The sequence below is a fragment of the Salvia splendens genome, chromosome 16, assembly GCF_004379255.2.
Source record: "Salvia splendens isolate huo1 chromosome 16, SspV2, whole genome shotgun sequence".
Taxonomy (NCBI): domain Eukaryota; kingdom Viridiplantae; phylum Streptophyta; class Magnoliopsida; order Lamiales; family Lamiaceae; genus Salvia; species Salvia splendens.
The window spans coordinates 16,428,092-16,440,540 of record NC_056047.1 but is presented as its reverse complement, the minus strand read 5'-3'; the positions used below and the strand labels follow the sequence as shown (position 1 = coordinate 16,440,540).

At 39.2% G+C, this 12,449-nt stretch overlaps 1 protein-coding gene and 1 long non-coding RNA gene across 2 annotated transcripts; one reads left to right on the top strand and one right to left on the bottom strand.

Moving 5' to 3' along the window:
• Nucleotides 1-6,927: 6,927 nt before the first annotated feature.
• LOC121770774 lies at nt 6,928-7,955 on the top strand. Its single transcript, XR_006043850.1, has 2 exons — nt 6,928-7,275; nt 7,535-7,955. It is a non-coding gene; the product is annotated as an uncharacterized LOC121770774 (long non-coding RNA).
• A 2,050-nt stretch (nt 7,956-10,005) lies between these two features.
• On the bottom strand, nt 10,006-12,147 carry LOC121770739 (pentatricopeptide repeat-containing protein At2g22410, mitochondrial-like). The gene has a single exon (XM_042167505.1). It carries the CDS (start codon nt 12,077-12,079, stop codon nt 10,094-10,096), a length of 1,986 nt encoding a protein of 661 aa, XP_042023439.1. The 5' UTR covers nt 12,080-12,147; the 3' UTR covers nt 10,006-10,093.
• Between the last annotated feature and the right edge of the window lie 302 nt (nt 12,148-12,449).

Sequence of the window (12,449 nt, the reverse complement as noted above, 5' to 3'; positions counted from 1 at the left end):
CTTGTGCCATGTATCAATACTAACAACAAGATTAGCACAAGGAGCAACAAAAGAGGCTGAAAAAGAAGAAGAATCTGAAAAAGTTAGTGGAGAAGAAATGGCAGAACCTTTGTTTTCTGGAGAGTCAGAAATATCCAAAGTATAGAGGTTGCCTATTCTACTACCCCTCCCAATCACAGTTGCCTGAGAAACTCCCTGAATTTCAAAGGAATTGTGAGTGAAAACAACACTACACTGGAGTGAGGAAGTTAAGGAGCTTATAGAAATGAGATTGAAAGTGAAACTAGGAACACAAAGAACAGATGCAAGAGTGATGGATGAGTTGAGAATTATGGAACCAATGTGTGTAACTGGTGCAGTTGCACCATTTGGAAGATGAACAGAAGCACTTTTAATGGCAGTATAGCTATCAAACATGGACAAATCACAACATACATGATGTGTGGCCCCTGTGTCTAATAGCCACTGTGGATTTTGTGTGATGACTGAAGCAACAAAAGGTATGAAGGAGATAGTACCTGTGAATGGAGTACAATTTGTGGATGGTGAAGTATTGTTTAGTGCGGCAGAAGGAGGAGGTGTTGGTGAGGATAGAGTGGCAGAAGCAGCAATCTGAGTCTGCAAGAGATGAATCACATCAGGCTGTGCTCTCACTGTGGGAAGACCAACCACACAGTTGATAGATGTTTTGTGCTTCATGGATTTCCTCCTAGCTTTGGCAAAGGAAGAGGGAAACCGATTGCTAAAGATAACAATTTCTCCAAATCAGTGAATTTTGTGGAGAATAGTTTTGAAGATTCGTGTGAAACTTCCACTGGAGCTGCCATGCCATCTTCAGTGGAATGTCAGCTCCAGTGGAAGTTTCACACGAATCTTCAAAACTATTCTCTACAAAATTCACTGATTTGGAGAAATTGTTATCTTTAGCAATCGGTTTCCCTCTTCCTTTGCCAAAGCTAGGAGGAAATCCATGAAGCACAAAACATCTATCAACTGTGTGGTTGGTCTTCCCACAGTGAGAGCACATCCTGTTGTTTCTATTGTATGACTGAGCAGCATTGGCAGAATATAACTGCTCACTCATCGAAGGATTGACAGCAGAAATAGAAGATGAATTTCCATTAATTGTGTGTTGCCTCTTTTCCTGCAAAACAAGAGAGAACACCTTGGATAAAGGAGGTGTAGGAATCATAGACAAGATATTTGACCGAATCTGAGAAAAGCTGGAGTTAAGCCCGAGCAAAAACTGCATGCTACACTCTTCTTCCTGGTATGTGTGCCACTTTGATGCACTATTGCAACGACATGTGTCACAAATACCCCAAGCAATAGGCTGTGAATGCCTATACTCATCCCAAATTATCCTCAAATTTGTGAAATAAGCGTTGACATCATCATTTCCTTGCGTGAGAGACATAATCTTCTGGCTCAATTGATATGCACGAGCTGTATCAAGTTATGAAAAACGATCGCGCAAATCTGACCAAATTTCATGCGCATTATCGATATACATGATGCTCGAACAGATCTGAGGTGAGATGGAGTTGCGAAGCCATGATACAACCATACTATTGCATCGGAGCCACGCTGAAAACAACAGATCATCATCGGCCGGTCGAAGAAGAGCTCCATTAACAAAAGCATTTTATTCTTCGCTAACAAAGCCGTGGTGATCGATCTGCTCCAGTTGATGTAGTTTGATCCAGTGAGAACGTGAGGAACTAGCTGGGAGCTAGGATTTTCACTCGGATGAAGGTAATAAGGACTTGAAGTATCCTCCATCGGAGGAACTGCAGGTGGATTTCCACCTCGTGGATTGCGAGCCGCCATTGTTGAAGAAGAACGAAGGATGTTGAAGGAAAGCGGAAGCGAAGAAAACGATCAATTATGATCGATTGTTATTAGACATGGGCCACTCACCCCTTAAAAGGCCTCATAAGGGGGAGGGTTATCCACACTTATATAGGTGAGCTAGGATTGTTACCAAGTCGATGTGGGACAAGATATTAAGAATTTAACACGCCCCCTCACGTGTGGGCCGGAATGACACATCGGACTTCCATCACGTGGGTAGGCAAGAGAAGAGATAAAGAGATATAATCCATCATCGACTTGGGCCCGCTCTGATACCATATTAGAAATGGGCCACTCACCCCTTAAAAGGCCTCATAAGGGGGAGGGTTATCCACACTTATATAGGTGAGCTAGGATCGTTACCAAGTCGATGTGGGACAAGATATTAAGAATTTAACAATTGTCGACTGATACCATGTGAAAAAGGATAAACTCAAAGTGTATATCAAGGATTGAGATAAAAAGGAGAATTTTATTCATAAACTCCCATCAAAAATTATACAAGCAATACACGAGCTAGCTATTTATACAAGGAGCAAGATATTTTTATGAAACAAGCAACTAACTCTCTAACTAATTATCTAACCAACTTCTTAACTAACTCCATGCTGACTGGATGCTCGGTCATAGACAGCTGGATCCCATCAACAGCTGGATGCCAAGTCAGCCAACTTCACATATCATGCAATTCTCTTTTATTCCATGCACACACATCCTTCTCTTCTTTGCCTCATGCACGATTCACTCTATATCTTTCACAGGAACTCATATTCCACTAACTTTTTTTCCACCCACTTTTCTTAATATTTTTTCAAACCAGTGTCTCCATGATATGGGACTCCTAACGGCAGACGGAGGAAGTAATCCGTATAAAAAGTTGATTTGAAAGAACAAATGCCCAATGCTCTGATTCCTTTGATTTTGTGCCATAGCTTCTTTGCCTATTAGCCAGGACACTAAATTATTTCAAATTTGAACTAAAAATCACCAATTGGTCAAAATTGGATTACTTTGTGGAATGGACCTTTGTACATGCACTACTATTATTAGGACAGATGTTGGATCTTATTGTTGATATAATAGTAGAAGTTTAAATTTTTGTGTGTAAGGTTGTATCCAACCAAGTTCATTTTAATTATTGGATTTCGGTCACATGTATCAAAAGATATTCAACAAATCGATTATTATGAGTATCCTTTGAAGATTATTACGAAAAATTGTTGGGTATTTTAAACGTATGATGAAGTTGGGACAAAAGATTAGGTTGGTCCAACTTATTCGTCAAACATGTGTTTTGGTTCATTGATTGTTCAAATCCGGCAGTTGTCACAATGGAGAGAATGTGTGGTAAGTCCAAAATTTGCGTATTTTAGTGCTTGGTTTTATGTGAACTATTGTTACACGTGTGCATTGTATGGAAATATTTTTTTACATTTCATTTTTTATACAAAGTGTTAGTTTTAATGTGCATAATTTATAATCAATTAAAGTTTAAAATATTATAATAGGAAATTTTTTTTAATAGTAGATATAGAATCTCTCCATAGTATTTTTTAGATATAATACCGCTGGCCCTAATTGAGGCGTGATCATCATTAATTAAAAAATTATACTGATAGAACGTTTATCTATCAATTGTGGATGGCTTACCGCTTTTGCACTATTCAGGCAATTAGGTAGATGCATCACGTTTTAATACTCCTTCCTTCCTTCCTTCGTCTTACCACATGTGATTAACTTTTCAATTTGGATTATTCCACTATAAGACCATGTTTATCAGCAACCACCCAACTTAACCAACTCAACCATCCACTTTTTCAATATGTAATTCATTCTATCTCCTCCACATTATCTTCCACATCATTAATACTCATCCAATCCAACCGCACATATTTTCATGGTTTATTAATGACCACCCAACCACACTATTATATATTTATTTTTATATCATTTTTTAATACTATTATAATTACATGAAATACTTATTATTATAAATTTATAAAAAAAACATAATAAATGACAAAATAAAAATTATAAAAATAAACAAATAAAAAATATAAATTATAATAATTGAAATACAAAATTGAAAATACATAATTGGTGCTCATACATAAGATGAAAACTAGATATTCAATTGTAATTGTCGAATTTTGCCCATATATGCTCAACCAAATCGCCTAGCAGAGCTTTGTGAGCTTCTCTATTTAGAAGTTGGGATTTATTTTTCACGTAAGAAGCTAGACTCGCAATCCTATTTGTAGTATATATGATTTCATTATTCTCATCTCCATCTCCATCTTCATCTTCATCTTCATCTTCATCTTCATCTTCAAATCGCCTAGGAGAAAAGATGATATTTTTTATGCAAAACTATAGCAAATGAGGTATCTATTGGTAGAGGAAGAAAAATTATGAATTTTGGTATAATTTTTATAATTTTTTAATATATAAAATTAAAGATATATAAATTATAAAAAAAAAAATATTATTGAGAGATTGTGCCATTTCATTAGCTGATAAAGAGGGCAACCAGCGGTTGTGGTCGAAATGCAACCGGCGGTTGTGGTCCATGAAATGCAACCGCATTAAAGGTGAAAAAGAGACCAACTAAATTAGTTTTCCTTTTTTTTAATTGTGGTTGACGTGGGGGTCGATCAACCAACACCAATAAATGTAGTCTAAGTGATTGATTTCCTATTTCAGCAAAAAAATAAAGCATTTTTTTCTCTTACTGTACATCATCTTTCTTTCTTTATTTTTCTTTATCTCTCTTATTTTTTCCTCTCTCGTACTTTATTAATTTCACTTTAACTTAATTAATATCATTTCCTTAAATTTTATTCTCAAAAGAAATTCATCACATTTAATGAGACTGAAGGAGTATGATACTAACATTTTGTGTGTTGAGGTAGCAAATTATTACTATCGTCTCAAATTAGTTAGTAAGACATTTTTTTATGCACGAGATTTCAGAAATTGATATTAAAAAGTTAAACTGACAAAAATAGGAGGAAGAATAAAGTATGACAGATTAAGAGATAACAGAACTATTTTCCGAAAAACAGAAATGATTATCTATTTTAAAACACTTCAAAAAAAATACAACTGAATTACTTTAACTTAGAAAAAAAATAATATTTCATTATAATTTCTCTCTTTACGTTCACAATTTAATCATCCAACACTTAATAAAGTTTCCAATTGATATAAAGTTCCCAAAAACACTTCCTGCCCCCCACTGTGGATGCTCTAAGACAAAATGGTCCGTGTATTGAAAACAGGTAGCAGACCACCATTGGATGGGCTTGGATCCCCTGCTGTGCTGCCCTCCACAGCAGGGGCTGTTGTTCCATACAGCATAATATTTAATTCATGAATTATAAAATTAAAATATTATTTTTATTTATTATATAATATTATGCTGTATGGAACAGCAGCCGCTGCTGTGGAGGGCAGCACAGCAGGGGATCCAAGCCCCCATTGGACTAGGGGTGGGTCGGTACGGTATACCGTACCGACCGTGCCATACCGCATACCGTACCGGAAAGTACGGTATGACAAAATTCAATACCGATACCGTACCGAATTTTCGGTATACCGAAATTCTGGTATACCGGAAATTCGGTATGATATTTTTTGATACCGTTACCATACTGTTATTACGGTATACCGAAAAATAATTGGTTTCTTGATTTGTTCATTTATTAATTGGTTTCTCGATTGTTCATTATTTTTTGCTATCGGTAATTCGTCCATCACTCTATTCAATTTTATATTTTGGTTAGCATGTTATCAAGTATCATATTATATTTATTGTTGCCGATGATGTTAATCTTTAAGTATCTTTTAATATATATTTATGGATTATTTTGATTACATATATTCAGAATTTTATCCCATAATCGTGGTTAATGATAAAATGAAGGTACTTATTGATTATTTTTGGCTATTTAGACCAATAGTAGTAATAATTGGTCTTATAAATAAAATCTCCAAATAGATTTACAAGTGTAATGAAATAAAGATTCAATTTTTTCCCCCTAGACTTTAATTTCAATCTATCATTATAAACATGCATACAAATTCTAAAAAATATTAACAAGGCACGGTCTTCCTTTGATTTGAATAAATTTTTAAAATACTAGCAAATAATATTTTTTTAATGTGAAAATACTAAAATTCAACATATATCAAAATTTGGCTCATTTGTTGGTTATGATGAGTATATTTTAAAGTTAAGGGTTTAGGATTTAGGTTTCAAGGTTTGGGTTTTTAGTGTATAGGGTCGCTATATTGCAATGAAATGAATCTCGACTAGAAAGTGTCTCACCAGTGCAATATTAAATTATTGCAACGTAAACTTGCTCCTACAGTTATAACTCAACGGTTAATTCATATTTTCACAGATTTAAAATGCTTTTTAATTTTAAGTCTGATATTTAAATGTCAAGACAGTTTATTAAAATGTCAACACAAATATGTGTTGAAATTTTAATGTGATCGTATTGACATTTTTAAGAAAAGGTAGCATTTAAACACACTCTTGTGTCTATGTGGGGTTAATGTGATTGAAAAAGTATAATCCAAAGTAAGAGGATGTCGAATATTCTTTTGTTTATCATTTCACAACTTTTATTTCGCAAAATGAAATAAATATGAAGAAATTAAAATGACCCGTGCATCGCACGGGCGTGACACTAGTTAGTAATTTAAATTGGACATTTATTTCTCTTTAAGAATTAATTGATGTATTAATTTTTTTTAATATAATATATATATAAATGTAATATATATATTACAACATATTTAATATTAATATATATATATTTATATATATAATAATCTATCGGTATACCGGTATACCACGGTATACCGGTATACCGTGGATACCGAAGTTTCGGTATACCGCGGTATAGAAAAATTGATACCGTTACCGTACCGAAACACTGCGGTACGGTATCATACCGTACCGGAAACTGCGGTATACCGAAAAATCGGTATTTTCGGTATTTTTCCGGTACGGTAAGTCCGGTATTACGGTATTTCGGTATAATTTCCCACCCCTACATTGGACACCATTTGTATTGTACCACCTCTGCACTGTCACCTTTTCTGTTAAACATCTCTCTCTCTCTAAAAAGTTTGTAAAACCCAAAATATCCCAACTCTATCCGCAATGCTTCAATTATCTATATGCAAAGGCAAGTTAAGACATTCATCACGCACAAAACATCATCGCTTGCTGAAATTGTGAATATTCCAACCATAATTCTGTTGAAACTACAGGGGAATTTCTTTGATTAATTATCACTGTTTCACTCACTGGCAGGGTGAGGGCGTGGATTAAGATGGGCAAAACAAAGCCAGTGAAACAACACAAATGCAGCGAGGTTGCTCAAGTCCTCAAACATGTGCGACTAGGTAACAAAAATGCCTGCGAATTAAGCCTAAAATCATTATTTGTTTGTTGCTGTCGTAAATCCAGTAGTATTTGTTTGAATTTTTAGGGCCGGGAAAAGGAGATTTTAATTTTAGGTATTTGTGTATATTTGGATGCAAATTGTTAGGAATTGTGTCAGTTACCGGAATTCTATGTTTCTGCAATTTGGGGGAAATTTTAGGTCACGCATAGTTCATTTGATTCCTCATTTGTGTGATCACTGCTTCTATAATTATGTAGACGAGTGTCAATCCAAGTCCTCGGGCTGAAAACACCGCGTTTGTTAGCCTAGCAAGCGAGGCATATGGCGTGAAAGTCATAGGGTACCCATTGGATGTTGGAGAGATAAGAGGCGACAGTGGCGCACTCAAGGTGTTTGGTGATCTTGTTTGGAGGACTTCTAAGAGGAGCTCCGTCTGCTATGTCACGAGCTCGCCCTGTGCTTCCAGGAAGAGTGTCCAAGAAGCGATGCTCCCGGCTGCAGAGAAGCCCTTTGTGAAGTTGCACAAGAATTCGGAGAAAGCATCCAACAAAAGTTGTGTTCCAGTGGAGCTTATTTTCAGTAAGATACTAGCAGCAGTTGATTAGGGATAAAGTTATGTAACTGTGGGCGGACGGCGTCCGTCTAGTTATGTAAATTTCAAATCTTCTATTGCCAAGAGTTTTAAGAGCATCTGCAAACGGTGGGCGGACGGCGTCCGTTCGTCCGTGCCGCTAGCAAGGACGAGCTCCGCCGCTGCGACGCCGTCCGTGCCGCTAGCAAGGACGAGCTCCGCCGCTGCTAGCACGGCGATGCTCGATGCATCGAGCACGTCCGTGCCAGCGAGCAGCTGACGTGTCGAGCAGCGATTGGGCAACGGCATAACCGTTGCCTTTGAATTATTTTTTTTATTAAAATTTGGTTTTTAATTTAAAAAATCGATTAAAAATAATAAAAAAAATTCCACTTCCCAAAAAAAATATATCCGTTTTTTTACCGTTTTCCATCATTTTTTAATTTTTTTTTTCACCCAAAAATACACACTTTCATCTATAAATACCCCACTTTCACACAAAAAAATTCACCCCACACTACACAATTCTCATCTACACTCTCTAATTTCCATTCTCGTTCTCATTCTCATCTTCATTCTCTCATATCCATTCTCTCATATCCATTCTCAATCTTTCTTCCACTCCTACAACATAACAATGTTCGGCCAAGGCGATAACCCCCCGCCCTCCCACGGTTGGAACCCCGAATGGTTCGGTTAACAACCGTTTCCTAGTCCGGAAACGGAATATTCGGCCCCTCCTCAAACCCAAAGTTCGGGCGTTTCGGGTGGCTAACGGCCATACCTAATCGATGACCAAGGTGCCCCCGAAAGGCGATACGGGTGGACACCGGAGCCTAGGCCGACCGCCCCCTCCCAAACTCCGACTCCTCCTACTCGCGGTGTCCGCACACCGTACACTCCGGCAGAGATGGATAAATTGTTCACGGCGTACTTGGAAATCTCCGAAGATCCGGTGGTTGGCACGAACCAATCCGGCGATCACTTTTGGTGGCGCATTTCGCCAGTACAATGAAAACCGGCCACCGGGAACAATCGAGCGCAACGCCATCTACCGAGCCAACGATGAAATTGGCAAGTTCAATGGCTATTTCCTCCAGGAAGAGCGGAATGCGGGGAGCGGCCGGAGCGAGGTCGACATCATCACTGCCGCGATGAGCACCTACCAATCCATGAACTACAAGCCGTTCAAGTACCTCAACGTTTGGCAGGAGACGCGGACGCACCCGAAGTATATGGGAGGCGTAACATCCTCCTCTAACGGCTCCTCCAAACGGTCAAGGTCGGTATCCCTATCCGACGCCGGCTCCGAAGAAGTGGCTAGCCAAATCGCCGGAGCTAACTTGGGTAGCCCCGACGCCGGCCAGAGCGGTTCCCAACGCCGACCGCAAGGAAGGAAGAAGGCGGCGGCCAACCGCCGTCGCGCGGCTGCAACCGCCGATGCTCCCGTTCCCCCTCTCGTTCCCGTTCCATATGCGCCACCTCCACCCCCACCAACTCGTTGTGGACCCTCTTGGCCCAACTCAATATGGCCGATATTGTCCACTATGACCCCCTCGCAACTTCGATCGCACGAGGCCATGATATTGGGCCTCCAAAGACAATTGGGGGTAGTGCCGCCGGATGAGTAGTCGTCCACGGGGGTATTGTTAGCTTTTAATTATGTAATTTTTAATTTTTAGGAGTTTAATTATGTAATTTTGTAATTTTTAAGATTTTAATTATGTCATTTTTATTTTATTTGTCATTTGTAATATTATTTAGGTTTTTTTAATGAATTTTAATATTATGGAAATGTTTTTGTTTAATTGAATTTTAAATTAAATTGTGCTCGTCCTTGCGGAAGAGCACAAGAAGAGCACAGCTGTGGGGGTTGTGCTCTTGCCAGAGAGCAGGCAGAAAAAGTGGGGTCGGGCCCACAACCGTGCTCGCTGGCAAGAGCACGGTTGTAGGTGCTCTAAGCCTTACTTTGATTCCTCTCCAACTAATAGGTCTTGGGTAAACTATGTTCATGTGCAATAGAACAAACCACATGGGGGAGGATATGCTCGGACCTATAAGGGCGTTAGTGGGATTTGAACCCGAGACTTCCGGTTTCAAGAATAGCCACTCAAACAGAAAAGTTCAAGAAACATGATTAACAAAGCATGCCAGCTTTTGTAGTTTTATTCTGCAGTTATTTTTGCCAAACGAAGCAACACAACATTTAGCAAAACTTCTCAACATTTCCAACTCAGAAAAATGTCTAAAAAAATGTATCAATATGATTTTGGTAATCATCCATCTTTGAAAATAGCAAAATCTCTTCTAAAACTCTGTATATACCATCAGAATCAGGATGTGATTCATCTGCAACTAGAAACTCATGAAATTTTCCCTCCACCTCGATCAGGCTCGACCCCGGTGTCTTCTTCACACCCTTCTCCCTCATCCTACTTCTAGCGATCCTCACGTAGCTCCATTTCTTCTTATCTGCACACAAGCTAGCTAGCAGCACGTACGTCCCACTATCTCCCGGATCCAAAACCATAAGCTTCTCTGCAGCAAGCTTCCCCAACTCCACATTGGCATGCATCCGACACCCATTAAGCAGGGCACCCCAAATGGCTTGGTCCGCCTCCATCCCCATCGAGTTTATCAAACCATACGCCTCTTCCAATAGCCCTACTCTTCCTAGCAAATCAATCATACAAGCATAATGCTCCATTGCAGGAATGACCCCAAATGCCTCCATATCCTTGAAGTAGGCCCAACCTTCCTCGACTAGCCCTCTGTGGGCACAAGCCGACAAAATACCCACAAATGTGATATTATCAGGCTTGAACCCGAGCTCCACCATAAGCTCAAATAGGCCTAGTGCCTTCTCAGCATGACCATGAGATGCATACGCCACAATCATGGAGTTATAGGACACCAAATCTTTCTTCCTTGTCTCATCAAATATCTCCCTAGCAAAATCAATGCTCCCACATTTCGAATACATATCAACAAATGCATTGCCTAGAATTGTACTAAGAGGAATTCGTTTCTCCTTCACATAGTGATCATGGATTCGTCGCCCTACATCCATACAACCAGATTGAGCACACGCTGAGAGCACCAACACCAAAGTACTCTCCAAAGGAGTAAAAGCTTCCATCTCCATTGCAGAAAACAACTTCAAAGCCTCCATTGGCCTATTATTCTGCGAGTATCCCCCTATCATCGCGGTCCAAGAAACCACATTCTTCTCCGGCATCTCATCAAACACCTTCCTAGCCATCTCAACCTCCCCGTTTCTCCCATGGCCGTTTATCATGCTAGTCCAAGAGAATACATCCCTCACCTCCATCTTATCAAAGATCTCCTTAGCCTTCTCCACACCCCAACATTTCACATACATATCCAACATGGCATTCATCATGTTCAAACTGAACCTAAGCCCTCTCATCTCCGCGAACTCACGAGCCCTCTCAGTGGACCTCAAATCCCCCCTCTGAGCACAGGCGGAGAATACAGCAACCATTGTAACATCATTAGGCTCCACATCAGTCTCACGCATTTCATCAAACAACTTTAATGCATTATCGATCATGCCATTTTTCACACTCCCATCAATCATACTAGTCCAAGAAACCACGTCCCTAATCTCACTCTCGCGAAAAACTCGATCCGCGCAGCTCAATTCCCCCTTCTCGCAGTAAAAATGTATCAATTCATTCCTCACAAAAACATCCCCCACAAACCCAGATTTCCAAATCCTACAATAAACACACTCTCCCGCTCTCAAATCCCCCAAACCCTCACAAGATTTCAGCCCAAAAACATAGCTTCTCCTATCCATCTCCACGCATTCTCTAACCATTGTAACGAAATAACAAAACCCCAATTCAGAAAACCCTTTCTTAACGCAGCCCCTTATTATTGTATTCCAGATATACACATTGGGTTCGGGAATTTGAGAGAAAAGAGCATTTGCATATCGAAGATTTCCCCTTTCGTCGAGTGCGATAAAGGATAGGAGCCTGCTGATTGGAAAGAGATGGAAAACGAGGCCGGTGCGCATCATTTGGGCGTGAATTTGCTTCGCTTGCGACATGGAATTGCAAGCTTCGATGAGAAGAAGAGTTGGGTGCGTGATTATGAGATTTGGGTGCGGATTTGAGTTCCATTTCTTTGAATTTGAAGAGTAGGTTTTGAAGTTGAATCGATTTGTTAAGGAGAATATTTGTTTCAGTTGACGATGATTCATATAGCAAAATTTGTCAGTTTTGTTTGCTCATCTTCATGAATATGCAGCAAACCTCTCAGCGTATTCGATGTTTGAGAGCTAGTAAAGCTAATTCTTGTAGTAATTTTATAAAAATACACACTTAATCCATAAAACTTCATTAAATAAACTGAAAATTACATAGCCTAGCATAAGTTGACTATCATTTGGTCCAACTCGGCTAAGTTGATTGTCTCATAATCCATTAATCTCCTCTTATTGGTACAATCATAAAATAAGTTGACTATCATTTGGTCCAACTCGTGTGGGTTGGGTCGTTATCGTGTCAACCCATTATCGACCCAACCCAACCCAACCTAAAATCATCGGGTTCTTATCGTGTCCCGACTCA

Coding starts and splice junctions, on each gene's coding strand:
- LOC121770739 (XM_042167505.1), bottom strand. CDS start 12,079: ATGAATCATCGTCAACTGAAACAAATATTCTCCTTAACAAATCGATTC.